This window comes from Conger conger, chromosome 4 (assembly GCF_963514075.1).
Source record: "Conger conger chromosome 4, fConCon1.1, whole genome shotgun sequence".
Classification (NCBI taxonomy): domain Eukaryota; kingdom Metazoa; phylum Chordata; class Actinopteri; order Anguilliformes; family Congridae; genus Conger; species Conger conger.
The window spans coordinates 36622560-36650477 of record NC_083763.1 but is presented as its reverse complement, the minus strand read 5'-3'; the positions used below and the strand labels follow the sequence as shown (position 1 = coordinate 36650477).

Sequence of the window (27918 nt, the reverse complement as noted above, 5' to 3'; positions counted from 1 at the left end):
TGTATACTATGAAATTGGAGTATTTATATACCTCTGGGTGAGGCCCATGTTTTTTTTGTTTTTTCCTTGACATCATCTGACATCGAAACGTCAGTCTCACCTGTACATTAGTGGGCGCCACCGCCTCTTATTTCAGCACCATGTTTCAGATGACTTTGTTTATTGGGCATTTCCTTTCAGCCTCCACACCTGGCCATTCATCTGTCCACAGAGCTTTTTCCACAACTCAGCAGGCTGTATTATGATAACTTTATTTGAATAACTTTATTTATATAGTGCTAGAAACATGGCACCCAAAGCACTTAATAAAACATAAAACATGAAATTGGACCAACAGCACAGACGGCACAGATAACAGCACAACTTGAACTTAAATTAAAATTAACATTTTTTCCTTAAAAAATATAATTCATCCAAAGGCCGAACAAAAAAAAAGTGTGTTTTTAAAAGTCACTTAAAACTGTCAACCGTCTCTGCCTTTCTAATGTCAACATATAGTGCATTCCAGAGCTTAGGAGCCCTCACAGAGAAGACTCTATCACCTTTATTTTTAAATCTAGAGCACGGGACTAAGAAGATCCCTGTGTGGACCTGAGCAATCTCCCAGAACAATATGGTACTAAAAGCTCAGAAATATATGAAGGAGCTCTGCCATGTCTAGCTTCATGTACTACTTAACTGTAACCTGGCCATCCTGTTTTTCCAAGTCACTAGTTGTTTACATCTTGCAGTGTAGCCTCTGTAGATCGATTTCTGCCTTCTCCTGAAGAGTATTTCTGATGTGTCGGATAGGTGTTTGTTGGTTTATCTTCATTGCGGTGACAATTCTTCTGTCATCAAAAGTAGATATCTTCTTTAGCCTACCAGCCCCTTTGCAATCACTGAGCTCACCAGTATTCTCTTCTTGATGATGTTCCAAACAGTTTATTAAACCTATCATCAGCTAATATATCTAATCAGCCAATCATGCAGCAGTAACGTAATGCATAAAAGCATGCAGACATGGTCAAGAGGTTGAGTTGTTTTTTCAGACCAAACTGCTTAGCCTTTTATTTAGCACAAAACGTGTGGGGTGGCAAGTGTGTGTGTGTGTGTGTGTGTGTGTGTGTGTGTGTGTGTGTGTGTGTGTGTGTGTGTGTGTGTGTGTGTGTGTGTGTGTGTGTGTGTGTGTGTGTGTGTGTGTGTGTGTGTGTGTGTGTGTGTGTGTGTGTGTGTGTGTGTGCCTCAATGTGAATATGAAACTGATCAAAATAATTGTCTTTTTATTGCATTAGTTATTACATGATCAACAACATACCCCCATAAATAGATAATATTCTTAAAAGTTGAGAATTTTGAAAGTTATGAACATTCACAAAGTGACACAAAGTGTTCATATCTTGTGTTGTTCCACAGTATATACATGAATGGATGTGTAAGTCATTACCCCAGTAGAAGTAGGAGGGGAGCACACACTGCTTACATTAATTTCCAACAGAAATAAATGGTTCCTGTTTGCTAGAATCACAGCAATATTATAAAAATACCTGAAAATAAAAAACAATTTCTAACAGCTGATTTCTAATTACTTCCCCTTAATGTATTTCTCTGATCTGCCAATGCTGCCAGAAATCATGTGGTGCACACCAAATTTAAAGGCGTTTTTGGTGGGTGGAGCAGGGTGTGGTCCTCACTGAGCCTTGTCAGTGGCAATGGCCTCCCTCTCTCTGTGTGCTTCCTCCCGCCACTGGGCTTTCTTTTCCATGTTCCAACTAGTGAGAGATTCATGCCTTCCTACAGCCTGAAAAACACAGACCCACGCTATTGTACAGCCTTAAAAACATGTGCACACACACACCCAAATCATGACCTCTTACAAATTACATCATATATTGTCATAAAACAAACACAAAATATGAAATACTATAATTATGAAATACACAACATTGAAAACATTCAATTTTCTATTCCAGTTTTCAAGCTGTATGTAAATGAGGTTGTATCATTTATTCAGTTATTTATTTTCTGAAAAAAAGGTCTTATCAGTTAACTAAGTCTTCGTAAAAAACACAGCAGACTGCTCTGTTGATACAGGTGGTCATACCTCATAGGTGGCCAACTCATCCACCTTGTTAACTAATGAGTCAAAGATGGTCCCATTATTTCATTAAGCACAGTAAGGTCATACCAGGAGTCAAACATGGTGATGGTAGTGTGATGGCATAGGGGATGCTTTGCTGCATCATGACGTGGACAACTTGCCATTATAACTGAAGGAACTACGAATTAAGGAGAATGTCTAGTCATCTGGCTGTGAGCTGCAGCTGAAGCTCAATTGGGTTATGCTGCAAGACAATGAGATGAGATGTGCGTTCAATTTGTTAGCTAACGTCTGCGGAAATTTTTAACAGTTTGAAAAGGTAGTGCGTAGTGAACAAAAATGGCTGGGGAAGATTTAAGTTGTATCCATTTGTAATCAAAATGCGTTGGTAGCAAACTAAATGGAACGTTCATTTAAAATCGTTCAACAGCAATGGTTTACTGCAAACATAGTTTGCTGCGAATGCTTGCGGTTTTGAACGCACGTCAGGTTCCCATGTCCAAGATTTTCTCGAAACTTCAGTATGACAAATATGCAAACAAGGAAATCAGGAAGGGTGCAAATACCTTATTTACCGAACTGTAAGTCTCATAAATTGATTTAAATATATGGTTAATTGCTCACATTGGCTTGCATTCTTGAGAAGAGTATTTGAAGGCTGTATTCAGAAAGTATTTTGAGTACATTTCAGAAGTACAGTTTGCAGGAAGTATACAGAAAATATGAAATCCCATTTAAAAGTATTAGAACAGCAAGGTCAATTCCTTTGTTTTTGCGATACACTGAAGACAATTGAGATTGAGACTGATTTGTGGATTTTTCTAGTGCTTTTAATACCATTCAACCTCACATTTTAATCAGTAGACTTTTAGAACAGTTCAACTAAAGCAACAATCTGGTGGGCTGGATCCTTGATTTTTTAACTAACAGGACACAGAGAGTGAGGGTAAATGGAACCCTATCAGACCAAGTCTGCTTATTTACATTTACATTTACATTTTAGTCATTTGGCAGACGCTTTTAATCCAAAGCGACTTACAAGTGCATAGGTTCTACCACAAGTCAAAGCATCACATCCAGAACTAGAAAAATACACCTGGACTGCTGTTCTAAACATATAGTCGTCATCATAAGTGCAATTTTTTTTTTTTTTTTTTTTTTTTTTTTTTTTGGGGGGGGTGGGGGGTTAGACAGGGATAGGGGTATCAGAAGGGGGGGGCGGGGTAAATCAGGAGGGGGGACTAAGGTAGAGTTTGAACAGGTGTGTTTTGAGTCTGCGTCGAAATAGGGGGAGGGATTCTGCTGTCCTGACAGTGGTAGGCAGGTCATTCCACCACTGAGGAACCAGAACGGAAAACAGGCGTGAACGTGCAGCTCGACCGCCAGGTGCCCGTAGAGAGGGAATCGTAAGGCGACCAGAGCTGGCAGACCGGAGTGGTCTAGCTGGGGAGTAGGGAGTGATCAGGGATTGTATGTAATGTGGGGCAGTCCCCTTAGCAGCCTGAAATGCCAACACTAGGGCCTTGAATCGGATGCGTGCGGCAATAGGAAGCCAGTGGAGGCCAATGAGAAGCGGGGTGACATGAGCCGACCTGGGCTGACTGGTGATCAAGCGGGCTGCAGCATTCTGGACCAGCTGGAGCGGCTTGATGGCGCACGCTGGGAGGCCGGCTAGGAGGGAGTTGCAGTAATTCAGGCGGGAAATGACGAGCGCCTGGACTAGGAGCTGGGTGGCTTTCTCCGTCAGGAGATGACGGATGCGGCGTATATTAAACAGAAAGAACCTGCAGGTTCTGGCAGTGGAGGATACTTGTGGAGCCAGGGAGAGGCAGTTATCAAGAGTCACCCCAAGATTCTTTGCCGTACGGGAGGAGGAAACTACAAAGTCCTCCACAGTCAGTGAGAGGTCGATTGACGGAGAGGACTTAGCAGGGATGTAGAGAAGCTCAGTTTTGGCAAGGTTGAGCTTCAGGTGATGGGAAGTCATCCATGCAGAGATATCAGCCAAGCAGGCAGAGATCTGTGTGGTGATTTGGGTGTCAGGGGGGAAGGAAATGAAGAGTTGGGTGTCATCAGCGTAGGAGTGATAAGAGAAGCCGTGGGAAGAGATAACAGAACCAAGAGACATGGTGTATAGCGAGAAGAGGAGAGGCCCAAGAACCGAGCCCTGCGGGACTCCAGTTCGTAGGGGTTGAGGGTCGGAGAGTGCGCCCCTCCAAGTCACCTGGTAGGAGCGACCAGAGAGGTAGGAGGAAAACCAAGCGAGTGCAGAACCTGTGACACCCATCCCAGCCAGCGATGAGAGCAGAATCTCATGGTTGACTGTATCGAAGGCGGCCGACAGGTCGAGGAAGATGAGGACAGAGGAGAGGGATTTTGCTTTAGCAGAGTGGAGTGCCTCAGTGACCGCGAGCAGGGCGGTTTCGGTGGAGTGGCCACTCTTGAAGCCAGACTGGTTGGGGTCATGGAGATTGTTGTGGAGAAGATAGGTGGACAGTTGGGAGCAGACCGCCCGTTCCAGGGTTTTAGCGAGAAAGGGAAGAAGAGAGACAGGCCGGTAGTTGTTCAGGGCAGAGGGATCGAGAGTAGGTTTTTTGAGGAGGGGAGTGACTCTGGCCCTCTTCAGGGAAGAGGGCATGGTGCCGGAAGAGAGGGAGGTGTTGATTAGAGAGGAGAGAAAAGGGAGAATGTCCTCAGATATAGATTGTAGGAGGGGAGAGGGGATGGGGTCAAGAGGACAGGTGGTTGGGCGGTGGGAAGTAAGGAGTTTCAGCGTGTCGGCATCAGAGAGGGGAGAAAAGGAGGTTAGGGAGTTGGGGAGGGTAGGAGGGTCAGCAGGGGTGGAGGGTTGGGAGAAGGAATTGCGAATAGCATCGACCTTCTTTTCAAAGAAGGAGACAAAGTCATCAGGTGTGAGTGATGAGGGGGGTGGGGGGGGAGGGGGGGGAGGGGGGGCCAGAAGAGAGGAGAAAGTTGAAAACAGTTTGCGGGGATTACAGGCGGCTGCGTTAATTTTCGAGTGAAAGAAGGAAGATTTAGCTAGAGAGACAGAGGAATGGAAAGATGATAAGAGGGCATGGAAGGAAGCCATATCACTGGGGAGACAGGACCTTTTCCATTTTCTCTCCGCCGCCCGCAGTTCGGTTCGGGCAGCTCGTAGAGCATCAGAAAGCCAGGGACTGGGGGGGGAGGCCCGAGCTAGTTTGGTGGTGAGGGGGCACAGAGAGTCAAAGGAAGATGAGAGGGAGGACATGAGAGTTGTAGCCGCATCATCGGTAGACAGTCGAGAGAAAGACTCCGCAGATGGTAGGGAGGAGAGGATTGTAGATGAGAGGGTGGAGGAAGACAGGTGGCGTAGGTTCCGTCGACAGGTGACAGTGGACGGTGGGAGAGATGGATGGGTGTTAGAGGAGAGTGGAAGAGAGAAAGAGATGAAGGAGTGGTCAGATATATGGAGTGGTGTTACAGAGAGGTTGGTTGTTGTGCAGCTCCTTGTGAAGATGAGGTCAAGAAGGTTGCCTGCTTTGTGGGTGGGAGGGGAAAGAGTGAGGGTAAGGTCGAAAGAAGAGAGGAGGGAGAGAAAGGTAGACTGGGTGGACTCTGAGTTGAGGTTGAAGTCACCCAGGAGGATCAGGGGGGTGTCATTGACAGGTGAGGAGCTGAGGAGGATGTCCATCTCATCCAAAAAGTTCCCCAGAGGACCCGGGGGGCGATAAACAACAACGATAAACAGTTTGCACGGCAGAGTAACAGAAACCGCATGAAATTCAAAAGAGGAGAAGGAGAGGGATGAGGAGAAGACACTAGATCTCCATGAGGATGAGATTAGGAGACCTGTGCCACCTCCTCTGCCAGAGGATCTGGGTGTGTGGGAAAAAGAGAAGGCAGAGGAAAGGGCAGCCGGGGTGGCCGTGTTCTCAGGTGAGAGCCACGTTTCAGTTAAAGCAAGAAAGTCAAGGTTGAGGTGGGAGGCATAGGCAGATATGAAGTCTGCTTTCTGGACGGCGGACTGGCAGTTCCAGAGGCCACCAGCCACACAGAGATCAATACCAGGGGATCTGGGAGGGAAGATGAGGTTAGAGATATTCTGCCCATGTTGGCGGGAGGCGAACCTCCTACCTGACTGGGACCTGGGGAGAGGAGAGAGGACAGGGATGGGAAGGAAACACATGGAGGGAACTAGGGAGGACAAGGGGAATACTACACAGTGGAATGAGGGCAGGCAGCAAAAACAAAATCAAACATCAGGCTCTCAGACAGCCTCGATGGACACCCGTAGATAGACACCCCCGACTTTGTACACCTGCGACTTCGTACGCCGAGGCAAGTAGCCGAGGCTGCCGCACACAGCTGCCGCTGGTGCGCTACACAACAGCTTAAATAACACTGACGCTGAATACAGAAAATGCAACCAACCCACTGCAGAACACTAATGCACACACTAATGATCCACTGGCTCCCCACAAGGGTGCGTGCTTTCACCACTTTTATTCATTCTCTACACAAATATGTGTCAGAGCACGTATGACAACAGGACCATTTTAAAGTACGCAGACGATACGGTCATAGTCAGCCTGCTACAGGATTCTGAAATTGGCCATGGTCCAGTCATCGATGACTTCGCCAAATGGTGTGAGGCATCTTATCTTCATTTAAACATATCTAAGACTAAAGATATGCAAATTGATTTTAGAAAAAAGGCCCACACACATGAAGTTGCATCCATTAAGAGCCAAACTGTCGAGTGTGTACAATCGTACAAATATCTTGGGACAATTATTGACTCACAATTGAAGTTTGAAATTAATTGTGAAGCTGTGTGCAAAAAGGGGCACCAGCGTTTATATTGTTTGAGAAAACTGTCCCGGTTCCATATTGACAGAACCATGATGACCCTATTTTATCGTGCTTTTATTGAGTCCGTCATGTCTTTTTCTTTGGTGTCATGGTTCGGTAATCTTTCTTTGAAGAACAGAAACTCTTTGAACCAGATTGTGAAATGGTCTAGTAAATTGATCGGGGGGGAGCAACAGCTTAATCCTGAGTTTCTATACATCAGGCAGCTACGGCGAATATCCAGCTCAATCGTAAATGATGAGTTCCACCCTCTGCATAGTGAATTCCGGCTTCTCCCTTCTGGGTGTAGACTTGCCGTCCCAATGTGCAGAACTAAGCGCTATAGAAATAGCTTTGTTCCAGCAGCCATTATTGAGTGGAACAAGTCAGAGCGCTGATAAGCTTTCCACTGTCTGATGCGTCTATTCTGCGTTGTATTTACCGATTCACTGGAGGATTGGAACCCCTGAGCACTTTTTGCACCCTGCACTTTATACGCTTGTTGTATTTTATGTGTTTTTAAGTATTGTGTGACTCTCTCTGCAAACAAATTTACCTACGTGTACAAATAAAGTAACTTGAACTTGAACTTGACTGGTTAAATAATAAGCACTTCTGAATGTTCTGAATGTCTACTCTTGGTTTTAGCCTTGGGTTTTGCCTGTGAAGACTGCATGTGTTACAAAAGATAAATCAACATGAAGATCAGAGAGCTGGTCTTTGGGAGAAATTTTGAAGCTTAGAAAAGAGGGAAAATCCATTGCACAAGCATTGGGGATAGCTTGTACAACAACTGAAAAATAAAAAAATACTGGCGTACTGAGCAGCAGGTCGACCAAGGAAAACAACACAGCAGTTGATGACAGAAACATTGTGAGAGTTGTGATGAAAAAATCAGTGTGACATCACAAACAATCTCCACAGGGCAAGGGTGAAGATCACTCAATCAACCGTTCAAAGAAGGCTTAGAGAACAGCAATATAGAGGCTATACCACAAGATGCAAACCACTCATCAGTAGCAAGAATCAGAAGATTACAATTTGCAAAGAAGTACAGAGTTGAGCCAAAAAAGTTCTGGAACAAAGTTTTATAGACTGGAAAGGCCAAAGTGTGGAGAAAGAAGGGATCTGCTCATGATCCAAAACATACAAGCTCATCTGTGAAGCACGGTGGAGGAAGCGTCATGGCTTGGGCTTGCATGGCTGCTTCTGGAGTGGGCTCACTAATCTTTACTGATGATGAAAATTATGATGGTAGCAGTAGGATTAATTCATAAGTCTTCAAAAACATTCTGTCTGCCAACTTATGGATAAATGTGTCCAAACTATTTGTGAGGAACTTCATCATACAGCAAGACAATGACCCAAAAGACACTGCCAACACAACAAAAGTGGAAGGTTTTAGACAGGCCAATTCAATCACCAGACCTTAACCCAAGCATGCATTTCACCTCCTGGCGAGGAGATGGAAGGGAAAAACTCCCTCCGAAACAAAAAACAACTGAAAGAGGCCGCAGTAAAAGCCTGGAAAAGAATCACAAAAAAATGCAACAGATTGGTGATGTCCATGGGTCACATACTTGATGCAGTTATTGCAAGCAAGAGATATGCTACGAAATGTGTTAATTACTTAAATACTCTCTGTTCCAATACTTTTGCTCACCTAAAAATTGGGAGGTCTGATACCAAAACTGCTATGTTCGAAGTAGTTTAACACATCTAGGTGTGAATGCTAAAAACAAACATCAAGCTGCACAATAACTATCAGCTGCTATGATTAATGTTTCTAACTGGCTGGAAAGTTCTCATTTACATCTCAATGTGTCAAAGACTATGTTTTTTTCTAAAAAGGCAAGTGCTGATATAAATCCTGACGTGCTTGTACTTGGAACAAAACTGGAAGTACATGAGCTCAAATATCTAGGAATGATTATCAATTCACAGCTCTACTTTAAACAAGTGAAAAAAACTGAATAGACTAAAATTTAATGTGTCAAATTTTAGATGCATCAGAAATAACTATTGATTCAGCCAAACTATATTTTAACGCTATGACTATGCCACATATGACAATTACAATATAACAAGTTTGGCACTGGCACGTAAGTCCACACTAAAACCTGTTGAAACTGTCTACAAGCAAGCTCAAAAAAATCTACACTAAAAGCCCACCAGGTACCATCATTCTAACATCTTGAAGAAATATGATATTCTGAGCTGGGAAAATGTAATGAAATACGCAGACTCTACCTTAGTTTACAAAATCCATGGTCTAGCCCCACCTCCTCTAAATGAGTTTATAAAGACAAACAGGTCAACTAGAGCGGGCTCCATGTACTATGGATGGGAGTTTGTGATGACTTCTGCGGGATTAAATTGATGTGTTTGTTATCCTTTGATAAAAAATGTGTTGCCATCAACCTGCCAAGGGACAACAGATGAAAATTAGCCTTGTCCCCGTTTTAAAATAATAGAAAAATACCAGGAAATAAAACCTTGTCTCATGTTCATCTTTTTATCTCAACCTCAAATGTATTCAGTGTATTGCAAAAACAAAGGAATTGGCCTTGCTGTTCCAACACTTTTTGAAGGGACTGTATGTTTAAAGGAATTTTGCAATTAGAAAACATGGCATACACCTACCTGTTTCCCCAGGTAAACCATGCCCAGGCAGGATATTACGGTCATGGCTATCATGACATAACAGACCTTCACACGAACCCTGTTCCTTGCTGTGTCGATCATCACAAACCTGCAAAACAGGAGTGCTGATGTCTCACACACATCTCACGTGTGCACACCCCTTCTTAACACACACATGGCAAGATATACACAGCTTCTCATGCATAAAGCGTCTACTCTCAGACTGGCTCACACAAAAGGTCTCACATAGATCAGAGATTGTTGTGACCAGCAGTATGTGGCTGAGAGCTGGCATAGGATTAGTGTCATAATTGACTCTTCTGTGTGTGGGATTTTCACTCCATGAGCTTCTGGTGACAGGAACAGACAGAAAGACTGAACCCAGTAGGGTTGCACAGTGTACCAATAATACTGTATACCATGGACGCCTATATTGTGCTTTTCTGAATTTTTATTTTTATTTTTTTATAAAAACGTGTTCGTTTTTTTGCCGTACCAGTAGGGACCAAGTAATAATCGAGTTTTCTATAATCAAATGACTGACATACCTTGTTAAAACACGCATGCCTGTGATGGCTTATGCAGTATGTATGAAGGTACATAACCCTGTAAAATGGCAGAGCAAATGGCTATTCCAAGTCCAAGTCTCTTCATAAAAAGCAGGCAATTATTTCCGGTAGCCCACAGGTAACTCGGTTAACAAATATAAGTGGAAATATTTGCTATGTAGTGAGTTTGCTGTCGCAAACCTTAGCTAGCTAGCTTGCTTGCTTATTAGGTTTTATCTGAGAAATCATTTCATATAACTTCAGCTAATCGTTAACTTCAATAGTTTGATAGTTTGGATTCCATGTTACCTGGGTAGCTATAGCTTTCGCGGTGAAAACTGGGTAAAGTTAGTAATAGCCCATAGATGAGGACTCGAGTCACACTTAAGTCGCACATACTTGACTCCATATTCGACTCAAATTCGTCACTAATGATTCATGAACAATAAAAGTCTGCCAAATGCCATCGAACAATGTCACAACCAATCATTATTTTTCAATGATTTCTATGTAAAATAATCGTTGGTTAAACACCCCGAATGTCGTCTTACATGCCACACCGTGTGCTTTTCATTTGCAACCATAGCAACCCCCTACACTGTATTTCTTGCAGCATAGCTAACGTTACAGTTCTGCATGTTGTGACCTTTGGGTTTAAAGAATTCAAGCTCATTGAGCCAAACAAAATCATTACAAAATTTTCAGCATTAAAATAAAAGATGCAGGAACAACCGCATCAATTTTCATCAGACATTTGAAAAATCATCCAGGAAAGGTCAGAGTTTACTACCACAGGAGCTGATGCCACAGCTTTTCACTGTTGCCTAACATTGTTGTGTCTGTTGTGTAGGCCAAACAACGCATTTCAGACTCTTGTTTGTTTGAGTCACCATTTAAATCGGCATCACGGAAACTGTCAAGTAGCGATGTTGGCTTGCATTTCAAATGCTATTTAAAATGCATTTCGAAAAAGCTTTGCAAGCTAACAAGAGAAACACTAGCGTAACATAAAATAACATTACAACAAACGTCTTTAGGTTGGCTTCTTTAGGTTGCCCCTTCCATTTTAACTGTCAACGTAGATCACAGAAGCAATTTTCAATAAAAGTCATGTAATGGGGGGATTTGATCTGGAGCATGAGAAAAGGGTTGCACCATTTTAAAAACCTTTGAGTATGAGCTTGATATGCAAGCAAGCAGGACAGCAAGTCATATTTAATGTCCTGTTATGTAGTAGTTGCATGGACATTGATTATTATTCCAGTGTCATACAAATATGAACTGTATGCACTTTAGCTTGTTTGTAATAGACATTGGCAATAAAAGCTGTAGAACCCAAGTTTGGCATGTACTGTAGATTCATGCGGTTTTTGAAATGATTCATAATTTCATTATGCATTGGTTGATGGCATTCCTTAGGATTCCGATGGTAGGTAGGTAGGTTTTCCGATGGCATAATGTAGATGTAGTCACAAAATCATAGTTCCTGATTTCTTGCATAAAACATATCTAGAACTATAAGTAAATACTTAAAACCTTTCATTGAATTTTTTTTAAGTAAGAGTATATTAACAAACCAAAATGATTGGGTTCCAACAGTGTAATTCCGTTTACAAAAAGTTATAATTATTACTATTAAGTCACAAACGCAGATTAAGTCCTCAGCTAAATTCAATTGGAGATTCTCCATATGAAGCTGCAATTAGCTTAAACTTAATCCATGTAACAGGCCCCTGGTTTGTTATGGTTCCTTATTGGCTATCCCAGACACTAAAATGCTTTGTTTGATTAGTGCAATAATTATTGAGAAAAACAAATAACTACACAACTTCCCTGTGTTCAGAAGACCGTGTTAGCTCACAATGTTCCGAACAGCACCGGAAGCACAACTACTACAGTTTTGCCTGCCTGCCTGGTTCGTAGTCTTTTGTTAGCAACAGCTTCCTAGCCATTCTATCACAGGGGAGCACCATTGCCATGTCACTGTTTGCTGAAACGGATCACGTGCGTGATTCGTACCAAGCTTTTCTGAAAATGGAAGGAATTAGACCTTACACACACACAAAAACTATGCTGATCTGGAAGTAATTTCTAATTTTGTAAACAGACCCTCACCAACCCGGTTTAGTTTTGGAGCTTGAAACTTCTGGTGCTTTAAATTTGAGAAATAGTGCATCTGCATTACTTTACATTGTCCTTAATATAAGTTTCTTGGTCAGTGCTTACAGTTAGAACTGTTTTGACTAGGAATTACACACTGACATTCCTTGTTTTCTTTAGTTTTTTTCCCCTTTTTTATTTATTTTGGCACTTGTTGCTGTGATATCAGGCAAATGCTCTGAAGGGTTCAATTAAGCGACCCTCATGTGTAAAAATGAGAGGCTTAATATTGCTCTTCTGAACATCAGGTAGATGACAAGCAAGATGTTTGTTTTTTTTCTATGATTTTGTCTCTGAGCATAAATTACTTTCTTTAATGACAGAAACCTGGCTGTCGTCAGCTGGTTCAACCATACTCATTGAAGCCTCTCCTCCCAATTATAGCTTTCTTCAATCTGTTAAGGAAGGGAAAAAAGGTGGCGTAAAATAAAAAATGCTCTCGTAGCCAAGTTATACCGTGGAAAAACAGTACTACCTCTCAGCTGTAAAGGAACTGCGAGCTGAGCAAATATGGCGCAAAACTAAACTCCAGGTCACTAATATTTTTACGGAACGTGCTACTGCTCACAATAAAATTATGTGGAAAGAGAGACAAGCCCACTTCTTTAAGATGATCTGTAATAATACAAATAATCCTAGAGTACTGTTCTCAACTATTCTCCGACAATTGTGAGAAATTAGCATCTTTTTTTAAGAGAAAACATAAAATCTGTGCTAGTATAGCGAGTCCCAGTGGAAGTCCTACTGAGAAGTGAAACAACTCTTTGGGACATTATCTCTAAAATGAAATCATCCACATGCTCTATAGATCGCATACCGACTAAATTATTTAAAGGTGCATTTGACTGCCTATCTCAAGATACTCTACAAATTGTAAATTCATCGTTAATGATGGATATTTTCCCAGATGTTAAAACCGCCCTGGTAAAACCACTATTCAAGAAAGCAATATTTCTGGATATTTCTGATCTGAACAATTACAGACCTATGTCCAACCTGCTGTTCCTAAGCAAAATTCTAGAAAAAGTAGTTTTTAGACAAACAAATTCCTATCATGTCGAAAACAAAATTTTTTACAATTTCCAGTGAGGATTCTGTGCTAATTATAGCACTGAAACGGCTTTAGTGAAAGAGGTGAATGATTTACGGCTAAGTGTTGATAGTAACAATGCTTTGGTTCTTGCCCTGCTTGATTTAAGTGCTGCTTTCGACACTATAGACTATAATATTTTCATTCATCGCCTTGAGAAGTGGCTCGGTCTCTCTGGTAATGTGCTAAAATGGTTCCGTACCCATGTAACAGAAATAACATTTTTCATGCAACTTGGCGAAAACGTGTCTAAGTGAACAGATGCAAACTGTGGCATAGTGCAGGGGAGCATTCTATGACCTCTTTTATGCTCCTTGTACATGCTTCCTTTAGGCAAGATCATCCAATGTTAATTTCCATTGTTAGGTTGATGATACACAGCTTTATGTCTCCATTGAGCCAGATGGCCAACGCCATGAGCGTTCTTGCAGCCTGTCTAGCCAACATAAATAAATGGATGAAAAAAAAAAAAAAAAAGATTCTTGAAATTAAATGAAGAAAAGACAGAGGCACTTCGAGCGTCCCCTAAATCAAAAAGACTGGCTAAACAGACAAAATTTGAGGTCAGAAACCTGAGAGTTATCTTGGATGCTGACATCAATTTTATCACTCACATTGACGGTGAGTGTGGTAAACAAGACTGCTTTTTTTCACCTGAGAAACATAGCCAAAGTAAGACCCTTTTTAACTCACAAAGCTACTGAAAAACTGATACTCACTTTCATCTCTAGCCACTTGGATTTCTTTAATACTCTTTTTACCGGACTGCCTAAGAAGTCTATTGATAAACTCCAACTTATCTAAAAGAAAATAACTTATTACACCCATCCTTGTTGCTTTGCACTGGCTTCCAGCTTCTTTTAGAGTTGATTCTACAGTCTTACTACCTGTATAAGACTGTATAAAGCTTTAAATGGCTTAGCACCTTTTTATATCACCTTATGTACCAACTTAGATCATCCACAGTGGGCTTACTTAATATACCTGTGGTTAAACAGAAATAAAGTGGTGAGAGGGCTTTCTGTGTTTATGCATCAAAACTCTGGAACACTCTCCCACAAAACATTAGAATAGCAGACTCATTTGGAAATTTTAAAAAGCAGTTAAAAACCTTCCATTTTAATTTGGATTTTAACTTTTTTATCCAGCCCATTGATACCCATTTTTGATTTATATTGTCTTATAAAAGTTTTATTATCTTTTATTCTACTTATTTATTTTTTACTTATTATTTATGGCTTTCATACTATTTTATTCATGTTTTTATTTCAATATACATTGCTCTTTTATTCTCCATTTTTAGGTTTTCATTTCAACATGCATTGTTTTATTTTTTCTATGTTTTAAACCTTTTGTAACTGATTGTGGTTGCTATGCCTTTCCTTGTTATTTGCCTTTTGTTTTTATTCTTCCTGTTAAGCACATTGAGCTGCAGTCTGCATGAAAGGTATTATAAAAATAAAGCTATTATAATTATTATCTGACCGAGTTTGAATAGGAGCCGAAATTGGGGGACAGATAAGGCTTTTTCAGAATATTGGAGGGGGGACGTTTCCCCCACGTAAACGACAAGTGTTTGCAGGGCATAAACAGGAAGAGGGCACTTACGAGATCTGTTCAGGGATCTGTTCCTTGTTCTTGAAGCGACCAGACCAGATGAGGATTTTCTTATCAAAGTCTGTGGGTTTGTAGCCAGGTACCCTGAAACCATGGTCGGCTGATATGTGCATGTGAGCACAAGAGAAGGGGGGAGAGAATTTAATAAAAACATGAAGTGTGCATATTTCTGTCGTTTATCCATTTACACAGTCCCTGCAATATAAAAATATCAGTGACAATATAATGAGTCCAGGAATAAGTTTCAATATCTTTATTGGATGGCCCTAAGAGTTGCAAGGATATGGGACCTGGACAGAGTTCCCAATCACTCTCTGAATCAATGTCACCTTCATCTTCAATCACCTGTATAAAACATTGCGCAGGTTCTGCTAGAGTTCTAGAGTTTTGGCTCTGTACTCCAGCAAACAAACAGTTGAAATAAAACAACCAATACGTTGTTAAACGCAGACTTTCAGCTTTACTTTGAGGGTTCTTAACATTCATATTGGGTAAACAGTGCAGGAATTACCTCCCTTTCTATACATAGTTCCCCAATATTAGTGGACCAAAAGTAATTTGACAAATTAACAGAAACTGAAATAGACATCATATTTAATATTTCGTTGAAAATACTTTGGCATTCTGTATACTTTCTGTATACTTTGGCATTCATCCTGCTTCTGCCGTCAGCAGTGACATCAACGTGAGCCAGTTACAGTGGCAGCCATGTAGTACATGCCCAAGTCATAACATTACCTCCACCATGTTTGATAGATGAGGTAGTATGCTTTGTATCATGAGCAGTTCCTTTTTTTCTCTCCAGCCTTTCCATTACTCAGTCTCATCTGTCCAAAACACTTTGTTCCAGAACTCTACAGGTAAGCTGGCCATTCTACTCTTGAGGCTTGCCAGGGGTTTGCATCTTGTGGTATGGTGTGGTGTGTGATCCTTCTGAGGTTATGTTGGTGTAGAATGCTACATCCTGGAGTGTGTTCTTGATCTGTTGAACAGTTACAGTACAAAGGGATTTTTCTTCATATTCAAAGGATTCTTCTGTCATCCGGTACACCGTCTTACAGGTAATTTGCCATTGCTGGGCTCACCAGTGCGTTTCTTGCTTCTTAACAATGTACCGAACACGGCACATTTTTTACTGTGTCTCTGATTGATTTATTCAGATTTAATGATGGCCTGCTTTACTGGCATTCACAGTACTTTGATCCTCACGTTGAGACAACAACAGACTCCAAATGCAGATGGATAGCACTTCTGTATGAACTAACAATGAAACTTAACACACCTGTCCAAGAAAGGTTTGAGTAGCCAATTGTCCAATTACTTTCAGCCCCCAAAATTGGGGGGCCGGGTATAAAAAGGGCTGAAATACCGACACGATTCACTCAATATTGAAGTAAAATCCCTCATATTTCAAAATTCAACTGCATGGGGAAGGTGAAAGAAGTGAAAAGTGAAAAAATAGTTAAAAAATAGAGTTTCCCAAGCTGGAGTTCAATAGATGATTGCAAGCCACAGAGAAAAGTGGACTGCCAACAACATCTTAATGTTCACGGTCATATCCGTTTTTATTGTTGTACACCTGAACAATGCATTTCACCACTATATGGCACCATGTATTTTGCCATGCCAAAAATATTATAAATATAACAAATATAAAAGTATCATTCTCCACTGTTTTCATTGTTTTACAATACTGTGCACGGATGAATATTACCATAGTGTTACTTTATGCTACTGTACATTAAATGCTCGGTAACATTTGGTCCTTTCTAAACTTGTAGTTCCAAAGTTTAGATAAAGAACAGTTTATTAACAAAGCAAAAGTAGTGTCATACTGGGTTAGTAAAAGCAGGACATTTCTATTACAATAGAATGTTGTTCAAGGACCTGCTTTGTATCCTTATCCCAGAACAAATGTACCAATAAGGTGTCAGGTTACCAAATGGTAATTTTAAGTCTGTATACATGTCTGATCCTCTCCGATAGATCAAAATACGCCCGCCCCCCTGTACTTCTACATCTATGGCAGGTGTAAGGGTAATTTTCTTAATTGATTCTTGTGTGTTAACATAAAGACAATCACGTGATTATAAATAACCTTTTAGTGGTAATCCTTACTACTATTAGACCACTTTCTGAATTAAGTGCTTACTATGAGTCTTTCTCTGTCTCTCTCCCAGCAGACAGACAGCCTTTGACCTTAATGTCTCTGCTTCTCAGCTAGCACATTCTGATCTTACAGCAAAGTCAACAAGGGGTATTCAGAAAACAAAATACTGATAAATGTTTGTGGCCAGCTTCATGTCTTTTTGTTTTGGTAAAGCCCCCCTTCTGGAAAAGTGTGTATAAGAGCCTTACTGTGTCTGATGCAAATCAGAAAGCCGGTAAGCTTTCTCACTTTCTGTCATTTCTTTGCAAATAAATACGAAAGTTAAACTCAGGTATAGCTATCGTTTACTGGGATCTGTTTCATCAGATGATGCTCACCTGTGAAATGTTAAAAAGGGCATTTTTCCCTAGCAGTTTGGCGATGAGGATGGGATCGCTAATGTGGTTCTTCCCTATACAGAACAGTCTCAGAGTCTGTGACGCAGACAGACAGTATACACTGGGGTTAGAGTCCCTTGAACCGAAAAACCACCCCACGAAGGGATTGTAAGCAATCGCCTATGGGGAAGGATGATGGTATGAGATGTTTATGTGTGGGGTAACCAATACGCGATCCTAAAAAAAAAAAAAAAGGCCATAGTAAATCACCTCGTTTGACTAGGGGACTCAGGGAGTGATTCAAACATGAGAGCCGGTATGCTCTCACGAACACTCGACCGGGTCCCAAGCGCTGAGAGTGTTAGACAGTGATCAGTAGTAATACTAACACTCTGGGACTGGGTCCCAAGCGCTGATAGAAGTAATAGTTAATAGTTAACTATTAGAATTGATTGGTCTTAATGAGTAAATGCGTATAAAAAATAACTGAGCTCTTAAGTAAATTACCTGTGTAATATGGTATGTTTTGTTGTCCATGAGAGTGCAAGCTGAAAACAGGCCAGTGGGATAGAGCCGTTGTGTAGCGGCTCTGTGTGTGTGTGCGCGCGCATGTGTGAAAGTGTCGACATGGGAGACAAATTGTCTTTTAGATAGTGCAGATTTTGAATCCGACTGATTAGGTCAGGTGCACCCTAAAAAAAAAAAAATTAATTAAGTAAAAAAAAAAATGTTTCAAAAATAAAACTTGCGCATTCAAATAATTTAAAAGGAAAATTATTAATAATAAGGTACACACTAGTAGTGGGGTGAGGTAATAACCATGAGCTCGAAGAGTTCAAAGAGGCAAGACCCAGAATTTACGGGTCCTATGAAAATATTGCATGACAGAATGGGTTGGCAACCACACACCAATGTATTAGAATTTTATACTGTAAAAATAAACATAAATGGAAATATGTTTGAAGTAGATTTGTGGAAAAAAGAAACAATGCCAAAACAGGAAAAGCAGGCTAAGAGGGAAGAAGGAGATACATCTGCAGTAAAAAAAATTTTAACTGCTCTTTTGATCCAAATTTAGTATAACTTGCCAGCATATACAAAATTGACCTGGACCTAGATTACCCTGCATGTCTGCCAGACCACTATCAGCAACACCCGGCACAGCTGCCCCTGCACCCACCCACCGAGGAGTCCAGTGCTGCGAGACCCCCACTTTCCAGCAGTGGGGCTGCGGATAGCCGAGTCAGGCAACAGCCTCAGCAAGCCCAGATTCCACGGGAAAGGTAATTTCCACCACGGGCGAACTGCACAGAATGCCCAAACCCCAGAGTGGGTCAGGAAGACCAGACCACCTGCAACTTTTCTCTGGAAGCTGTGAAGAGTTGCAGGCTGTGTGTGTGTGTGGACCTGCAGATCCGAGTCAGGTGGGTGGAGGAAAGATTGGTGAAACTGTTAATGATGTTCTTGAGAGACTTACAGAAAAATATGATGCACACAGCGGAATGGAGAAACCTGGAGATAACATGCCAGTCTCACCCCATACGGAACCCAGCTGACTAACATGGACGGTTTGCGGAAAGAGCTGGCTTCAGCAAAAGGATACTGGACTTTGGGAAACGGCTCCCCAGGGAAATGTCACGATCCAAAACCCTGGTGGCTGCCCCGGATGGAATGGCTGGACTGCCACAGGGCGCTGGTGTTTTCCCGAATCCTGGCAGCCAAACTGGATTGCAAGGACAATGAAGGTGTGCAGGGTGCACGCGCGGGGTGGTGAGTCCACGGGTTTTCTATATCGAACGCCTGCAAATTCATTACCAATCAGGTCGTTAAAAGTAAATAGGTGAGCATGAGACTTTATTGTAAATATGGGGGCTGGTCATTCTGTAACAGCAAAATTGGGGGGATCAAAGCCTCCACCTTATGGAAAAACTATGGTCAGTCAAGATGCTGGAGGAGGTAATACAACAGAAAAGTTTATAATTCCTTTACTGGTTCAGGATAACAATGCGGGTTCTACTATCATTTTAAAACATGCATTTATATTCTCTCCTGTATGTCTGGTAAACCTGCTTGGTAGAGATATTAGGATTGGTTGTAGAATGCACAAATCACGGTTTAACAATTGGTAGAATTAACAGTGTAGAAAACGTTGAAATGTACTTCTATGCCTGGGATCTGGACAGATGCCCAGGCACAGCTAAGGCCAGGTAAATATGCCAGTGATGGAGGAACTAGATGTAGCAGAGGGATTGAGAATGTGTAGAAGATTGATGTAAAAGATGTACTGAACAGATGAAAAAGGGGTTTGAGTGCCTTGCTCAGACGAAATGAGGCACTGATGAAAATCCAGTGGGAATTAAAAGAAAGCTGCATGTAGGGAAGTAGGGAAGGGGTAGAGATTTTGAAATGAGGAGAAATGGTATGGTGAAACAAAAGATTTTTGCATTGTCTGTACAACTGAGCTCAGCACAACAGCCATTTTGTATCATTTTGGGAAGCGCATCCCATGTGTCTCTGTGTAAAGCCTCAAACAAAAAAATGGGAGGACACAGGACCCTGGGTTAAATTATGTTTGGACTACAGACTGTGAAGAGACAGAACTCTCCCTCTCTGTGCGTTACTGCACACCAGTTTCCAGATTCTCCGACAGCATTCACGCATTGCCTTGTGACACTCACATGTATTTGCATGTGTCAGACACAAAACTGAGTGCAATTCCCTCTCAAATATGATGTGGGGCTCATGACTGGGGCTACTCTGTGCTCCAGTTGTATCTAACCTAAACTACTAGTTTGGCCCAAGTCCCGGGCAATGCAAAACATTTCACTGTGATCGATCTTGCTAATGTTTTTGATTTTTTCAGTATGCCGGTTGATATTGATTCCCAGTACTGGTTTGCTTTTACGTTTAAGACAAAACAATACACCTGGTCTAGACTACCACAAGGGTATTCTCTGCTGCTCTGTAGGAGAATTCCAAACAGTTCCATATACTAATTCAGTATGTTGTAGACATTCCAAATTCAATATTCGCTCAATCTGCTAAAATTCCTAGCAACAGGGCCACAAGGTCAAACGAGAAAAACTCAAGTTCACCCTAATTAAGTTATACATCTAGGCCACAAAATTTCTAAAGCAGGAAAATCTTTGGGAACTGACAGAATCCAGGCGATTCTCGATTTTCCTAAACTCCAAAGTAAAAAAACAAAACAAAATGATCTTTTCTAGGCATGACAGGTTATTGTAGACATTGGATCCCTGATTACTTGGCCCTTGGCCTAAATCTCTCTGCTAACGATAAGGTTACATGGACAGAGACTGCTGACATGTATTTTCAGAAATTAAAACGAGAACTGACGTCAGCCCCAACTTTGGGCCTTCCTGACATAAACAAACCATTTATTTTGACCGTGGATCAGAAAGCTAGTTATATGTTCTTCTGCAAAAACATGATAGAAACAGGCCTGTTGCATATTATTCTCAGAGACTTGATGCTGTCACTAGGGGTCTCCTCCCTTGTCTGCAATCAATTTCAATTTCCTAAAAACTAGGAGTAGACATTCAGAACTATTTGTTTAAACAATCAATCTAACAGGACACATACGGACAACAAGAAACACCGGTTCCAATATTTTTGCTCACCTAAAAATTGGGTGGTCTGATACATTACATTACATGTCATACAGTTGATTAGACTAAGCAGGAGATAATCCTCCCCTGGAGCAATGCAGGGTTAAGGGACTTGCTCAAGGGCTATGTGGATCTTATTATGGCAACACCAGGGATTGAACCACCAACCTTGCGGGTCCCAGTCATGTACCTTAACCACTACACTACAGGCCGCCCTCTTGATACAAAAGGTGATATGTTTTAAATTGTTTAACAAATCTAGATTTTTTAAAATCTATTTATTTTTAAACAGAAAATAAAAGCTGAAATATAGATCGGTAATTTCCTGGACATCTGGACCTCAAACTCAATCGTTTTCCGTGTCTAGCAAAAACAAAGAAATTGACCTTGCTGTTCCAATACTTTTGGAGGGGACTGTACCTGTACTAATTGGATATTGTGATACTGAATGGCCCCAATAGCAGGCCTGTCAGAATATTGCCTGTATTCAGTATTTGAGCAGTTTCATATTTTTTTCCATGAATGGACTCACAACAGTGTATCAGCATGCATACAGGACTGGTCACACAACCTGCACTACTATAACATGAACATCTGATAATTTGTTGACTGGGATTGATAGGTCAATGGTGGTGGGCGCAGAAATGCTAGATTTCAGTACCGCCTTCAATGTGATCGATCATGACATTTTAATCAGTAAACTTAAGTGCTATGGTTTTAAACCTTCACCTAGTTTGTGGTTAAAGAGCTGTCTTCTTGGTCACAGAAAGTCTATTTTAATGGCAGCCTGCAGTAGTAGATGGCTGGACTGTAGTGTGCCGCAGGGCAGCTGTCTTGGGGCCCTCCTCTTTTCCATATTTACCATAAACTCCCTCCTGATATTGGACAGGCTAGCTTGGTTCTGTATGCGGATGACTCCACCCTTTATCATGCTGCACCCACATGTTCAGAGCCTTACCAGGTTTAATTTTTCACTTTTATACACTGTAAATATTGCAACATTTTTCCACCTGACTCAAAGCAATAAATCACACCTTGTTAGCACAGTCTTAAGAGTACCTGTGTCTTTGGCTTTTACACCTCCGCAAGGTAATTCTGCTACTGGGAACACGGTGCTGATCTTGCAGCTCATCTTGCTGAGGCTAAACACAGTCCATATTGGACTGATTGAATTTGGACTATAAAGGGCATCATTTGTCTGTTCTCTATCAGCTTGACAGTAAGGGTTGTACCTACCAGGGACCACTGGAGTTGTATGATTTGTGTGTGGCTCTGAGCTGCGGTCCGTTGGCTTGCTACACATTCTACGTAGGCTGCCATTGTCCAACACCTGCCTCCTCCAGGGCACTGCAGAGAGGAGTGCATGACAGGTCTTACACTGGTGTCACCCATGGAAAAAGTTATTTTTTATTACATTTATCAACCATAACAATCTATTTATAGACAGAAGGACTAATGGCTCATGATATGAAAATAGCATTAAGCAGATATTTGCTTAAAAAGTTCGGCAGCAAAAGTATAATCCTGCCTCAGAAAAATCTAATAAATTGAAGTTCCCCGACTGATTTCTTATAATGATAACTAGCCAGCATATATGCAGTAACACTTTACTACCCCTCACCATAAGGCTGACATAACAAATGACATACCACCTGTTACAAGATGGCATTACAGATTATGAAAACAATCTCAGCAATTACTAAAGTACGTTCCTTGGGTTATTATTGGCCTCCTTCACCATGTTCCTCACCAACCACGGGGACAACATGCACTTGCTTCCTCTTTGACAAATTTGTAATCGTTCCATACGTTTTACACTTTGTATTATTGCCCTAACAGTGCTAGGTAGTTTAACCGTTTATCTATTTTTTCATACATTACCAGGCTTGTGATGGTAAATTACCATCCAACTCTTCTCAAATGGCAGTAATTTGGTTTTTCCATGCTGATACATGACAAAGGCATTGCCAATTTCACTTGATTTTATTTTAAAAAATTGTCAGGGGGACCTATGATTTTCAGAAAAAAATTTGATTACTTGGAAAAAAAGATTGAAACGTCAGAGTAAATGTATTGACAAAATAATATAGTTTCCCATATGTTTGAACATAACAGCGGTTTATTATTGGCAGTCTTTCGTCTTCATTTTTAATAAGGGTGTCAATAATTCTGGAGTCCACTGTGTCTATGGGGCAGGCGGTGAGCCGAGGAAGATCGCCTCTACTGCGCATGTTCCCTTGAATTAAATGTAAAAAACATAGATAATTTGACAACCTCATCGGTCATTTTTTTGCGATCATAAGTTTCGTGATGTCTAACCAGCTGTTCGTTTGTGAAATTAATGTCCATGTTCCATTATTAATTAGCCGACATTTTCACAAACTGCTTTTCATATGAAAGGTTTCAAAATTCTATCGGAGAAGTAATATTATAGCCTATGCACGTCTATGGACTGGATCTAGTACACAGCCTAGTGTCTGGACTGAAGTCCAGCGGTAATTAGACCTAACCCAATTCAGTTCGGAAACTCGCGAACGCATTTACGTCGTCGGGCCATGGTTTGTTATTGTCCACAATGAAGGCCTAACAGACATTGCATAAAATAGGAATTCAACAGCTCGGTTGAATAGCTCGTACATTTTAAAACGACACTCAAGTCAAATCTTTGTTCATGAAGTCCAGAGGCTGAGTTACAGACTACCAGCTTCAAATGTGACCTGCGAGTGTGACAAACGAGAATCTAGCCAGACACACTGAACTACTGCTGGTAATAGCTAGCTAACTAGCTAGCTAACATTTTGTTATTATACATGAAATATGTTAGAATAAAAGAGTTCCCATTGGATTAAAGGCATCACTGTCTGTTGTGATCTCGTTTGCGACGTAAAGTTACCAACAATCAGCCTAACAAATTACTAAACCTACGGCAAACTATTTAATGTTAGCTAGCTTGATAACTCGCTAAGCAAGATTTTGGAAAATACCAGTTCTTCCAATATCAAAACAACAGAGAATAGTCGTGCATTACTAACCAAACGCAGAGCAGGATCTCTTCAACGCGTTGAATATAATCATTGCTTTGTTGGATTATTTGTATTTCGCTTGGAACAAACTGTTACAGCAACGGACTTCTTCTTCAGTAAGGTTTAATCATAGACATACGATGACAAAACAGGTGAGAAAAAAAAAATGGGCGTCATCGCCCAACCTTTACGCCCCGAACCCACCAGACGCGCAAGCGCACAGACGCTTATTGCGCGGGCAGATTTGAGCAGAACTGAACACACCAGATACACACGGCATGGACGCTCAGGTAAAAAAAGGTTAAAAAAAAAAAAATGCAGTGCAGGTCTTCTCACGTGCATTTGTTTTTTTCCCAGCTAGTGTGTAACTTCTGATTGGATGGTACTGGAAGCATGTGGAGATGATTAGGCTAGTGGGCTTCGAGTATTTAGATCGGTATTAATGCGCTGATCACACTTTTCATTATGTTAAAACACATATCTAAACTATATACAATGTTGTTGTTTTTTTAAGCTGTAGCAAACAAGACAATGCCTCCTTCATATAGTTCACTTTATATTATTTATTAGGGACAGTAATTAACATGTTCTAAACATGTAGCTTTATTGCGCGAGCAGATTTGAGAAGAACTGAACCCACCAGATACACAAGGGTACAGATGCGCATTTCGTTATGAAAACTTATCCGACTCTGTGGGTGCGTTCGTTAATAAGCTGTGAATGCGCTCCGGGGTGCTCTCTGGTCGTTCGGAAATGGAGCACTCCGAGCATCCCCGTTCGAAAATTCTGAGCACACGCTGGGCGCTCTGACTGAAAAGCCGGTTTAACCGAGTTTATCCATGGTATTAATTAACGTTCATTTGAACGAACAGGAGACTGTTGTTATTCATTATTTGAATACGTATTATATATAATATAGTAAAATTATTTGTAGGTTAAAAAACATTAACATGTGGTGATATGATGCAGATATTGTGCAAATACAATGTATTTCAGACACGCTCATTGAAGCCTCTCCTCCCAATTATAGCTATTGTCAGGTTCTGCGTTTTTAATTGTCTAGTTTTTTTCTATGTGCTTAGCGTTTCCGAATTTTTTTTACCCTCTGTGCACACCATAGTGTGTCTGTCAGACTATTTCATTCATTTGTTTCACCTGTATTTCACTTCCTTATTGTTTCCCACAACTGATTGCCATTTCCCTCTTGTTACCTGTGTTATATAAACCACTTTGTCTCGTTCGTCGCCAGACGTTTATTTATGATTGATACCCTGTAATGTTCCCGTGTTGTTGGTTTTTTCTCTTGCTGTTTATTATTATTATTATTATTATCATCATCATTCATATCTGGTTTATTGTTTCCATTACAGTTATTGCATTCGTGATCCCATGTCTGAACGTTTCTGAGACCGCGTCACTCCCCTGTCTGTGCCCTTTACTATTCGGGTGGGTCCGGGTTTTCAACATTTCTTCCAGCCCTCGCATTCCTTAATTCCAGCTTCTTTAGCTAGTTAATGTTGTAAAGCATGATTCTTACTAACTACTACTAATTTAGATATTGTACAGTACTAATCATATTAATACACGTACTGTCTGTCTAACTAAAATAACTAACGGTCACTTAATTTGGGTAGTTTAGATTTAATCACGTAACACGTAACTCACTAACGTTACCTCCTAGTTTCCATGCTGTTCTATGACTCCGCCTTCCTATGCTATCCATATGCCAGTTTATTGAGAGTTTATTGTGAAGCTACAATTAGACTTCCTATACAGAAGTTCCGGTCTCAACTTCCTGTGATTTTCCGTCAAAATAAGAGCTGCTGAGTAACGTTAAATAATGAGAACATAGTTACCGTGTTTTCTGCGCTTCCTCACATAATTACCATTGTTTAAATTAATTGCTGACACAACTTATAAAAGTCAGCAAACATCTAGCTTGCTATTTGACAAGTTACTATAATGTAGGCCAAGCATAAATTGCTTGACACTGTTGGTTCAATAACAGCTCATTTGCATACCTGCTTACTGTTTGAAAAAATGTTACCAAATATGAAGGGGCATACATTAAATCTATGTATAATATCTATAAAATTATACATTTATAATCTGAAATCATGTTCCCAGAAATTGTTGCTGTATTTACAGTGTGGTAAGGGCATGCAATGCCATTGACTGTCAATTATCTTGCATAGCCCATAACTCAAAAACTATAAATTGCTACCAAATGAGAGGGGGTATATATATATATATTTGCTCTTTGGTTCGTCTTGAGTGTAATTGAACATTTTATTCACTTGTTTTATGCTTTTTTTTTTTTTTTTTTTTTTTGGTTGGGTTACTCTATAGACCCATATCTTTAATATTCTACAGTATTTTCTGTGAAATCATATTCCCAGCAATTGTTGCTGTGTTTCCAGTGTGGGGCGGCCATACGTTGCTATGGACTGTCAGTTGCCACCCAGCTCATTTGCATAGCCCATAACTCAAAAACTATAAATTGTTATCAAATGAAAGGGGGTATACATTTGTCAGCTGGACCCATATATTTAAGAATCTACAGTACCTTCTGTGAAATCATGTTCCCATCAATTGTTGCTGTGTTTCCAGTGTGGGGCGGCCATACGTTGCTATGGACTGTCAGTTGCCACCCAGCTCATTTGCATAGCCCATAACTCAAAAACTATAAATTGTTACCAAATGAAAGGGGGTATACATTTGTCAGCTGGACCCATATATTTAAGAATCTACAGTACCTTCTGTGAAATCATATTCCCAGCAATTGTTGCTGTGTTTCCAGTGTGGGGCGGCCATACGTTGCTATGGACTGTCAGTTGCCACCCAGCTCATTTGCATAGCCCATAACTCAAAAACTATAAATTGTTATCAAATGAAAGGGGGTATACATTTGTCAGCTGGACCCATATATTTAAGAATCTACAGTACCTTCTGTGAAATCATGTTCCCATCAATTGTTGCTGTGTTTCCAGTGTGGGGCGGCCATACGTTGCTATGGACTGTCAGTTGCCACCCAGCTCATTTGCATAGCCCATAACTCAAAAACTATAAATTGTTATTCCCGTTTGCTGGCTATTGACCCCCGCCTGTCTGACCTGCCTTTATTATAATAAAGACTTTGAACGACAAACTATGCCTTTGTCTCGCTACTGGGTCTGGTGTTCTACATACCTGATACCTATAGAATTGAGAGATGCTCTTATTGTTTTTAATGATGACATTCACTGGTAAAATTGCGGCCTGTAGCATAGTGGAGAATGACTAGGACACACATGGTTGGTGGTTCTAATCCCAGTGTAGCCAGAATAAGATCAGCACAGCCATTGGGCCCTTGAGCAAGGCCCTTAACCCTGCATTGCTCCAGGGGAGGATTGTTTCCTGCTTAGTCTAATCAACTGTACATCGCTCTGGATAAGAGCCAAATGCCAATAATGTAATGTAATGTAAAATGTGTCGAAGAGCATAACTTTATATATATATAGTCTAGATTCAGCTTTCTTCAATCTGTTAGGAAAGGGAAAGGGGTGGTGGCATTACCCCCCAAAATTTTGAGGCTTTTAACTGTATAGCAACTTCTTTTGGGAACTTCCAAAGCTGTGAATATCTAGCTATGTCACTCAGATAAAAGTCCCACACCCTTGTACCTTTTATCGCCCTACGAGACAATGCCCCAGGTTTCTGGCTGAGTTCTCTGATTTTATGTGTATTATCCTTACTTGCTACGACAGTTTTCTTTTAACTGGTGATTTTAACCAACACATTTTAGCCACCAATTCCAGGACCACTG

General features: G+C 40.9%; 2 protein-coding genes across 3 annotated transcripts in view; one reads left to right on the top strand and one right to left on the bottom strand.

The window, feature by feature from the left end:
• Positions 1-249: 249 nt before the first annotated feature.
• On the bottom strand, positions 250-24315 carry fam162a (family with sequence similarity 162 member A). 2 transcript variants are annotated; one of them, XM_061238370.1, is made up of 5 exons: positions 24123-24307; positions 22327-22437; positions 14966-15074; positions 9560-9668; positions 250-1780 (listed from the first exon to the last, which is right to left on the bottom strand). In XM_061238370.1, the coding sequence occupies exons 1-5, from the start codon at positions 24163-24165 to the stop codon at positions 1670-1672; spliced, it is 483 nt and encodes a 160-aa protein (XP_061094354.1). In that variant the 5' UTR covers positions 24166-24307; the 3' UTR covers positions 250-1669. The 2 variants fall into 2 exon arrangements, with proteins under 2 accessions (XP_061094354.1, XP_061094355.1); XM_061238371.1 differs by lacking the exon at positions 250-1780 and adding an exon at positions 1791-2324 and having other exon boundaries at positions 24123-24315.
• Positions 24316-24352: 37 nt separating this feature from the next.
• The window catches only part of qtrt2 (queuine tRNA-ribosyltransferase accessory subunit 2), a 35686-nt gene continuing 32120 nt past the window's right edge, over positions 24353-27918 (top strand). Inside the window, exon 1 of the mRNA XM_061238369.1 lies at positions 24353-24403. The gene's annotated coding sequence lies outside the window, so the exon portion shown is untranslated. The remainder of the gene's footprint in view (positions 24404-27918) is intronic.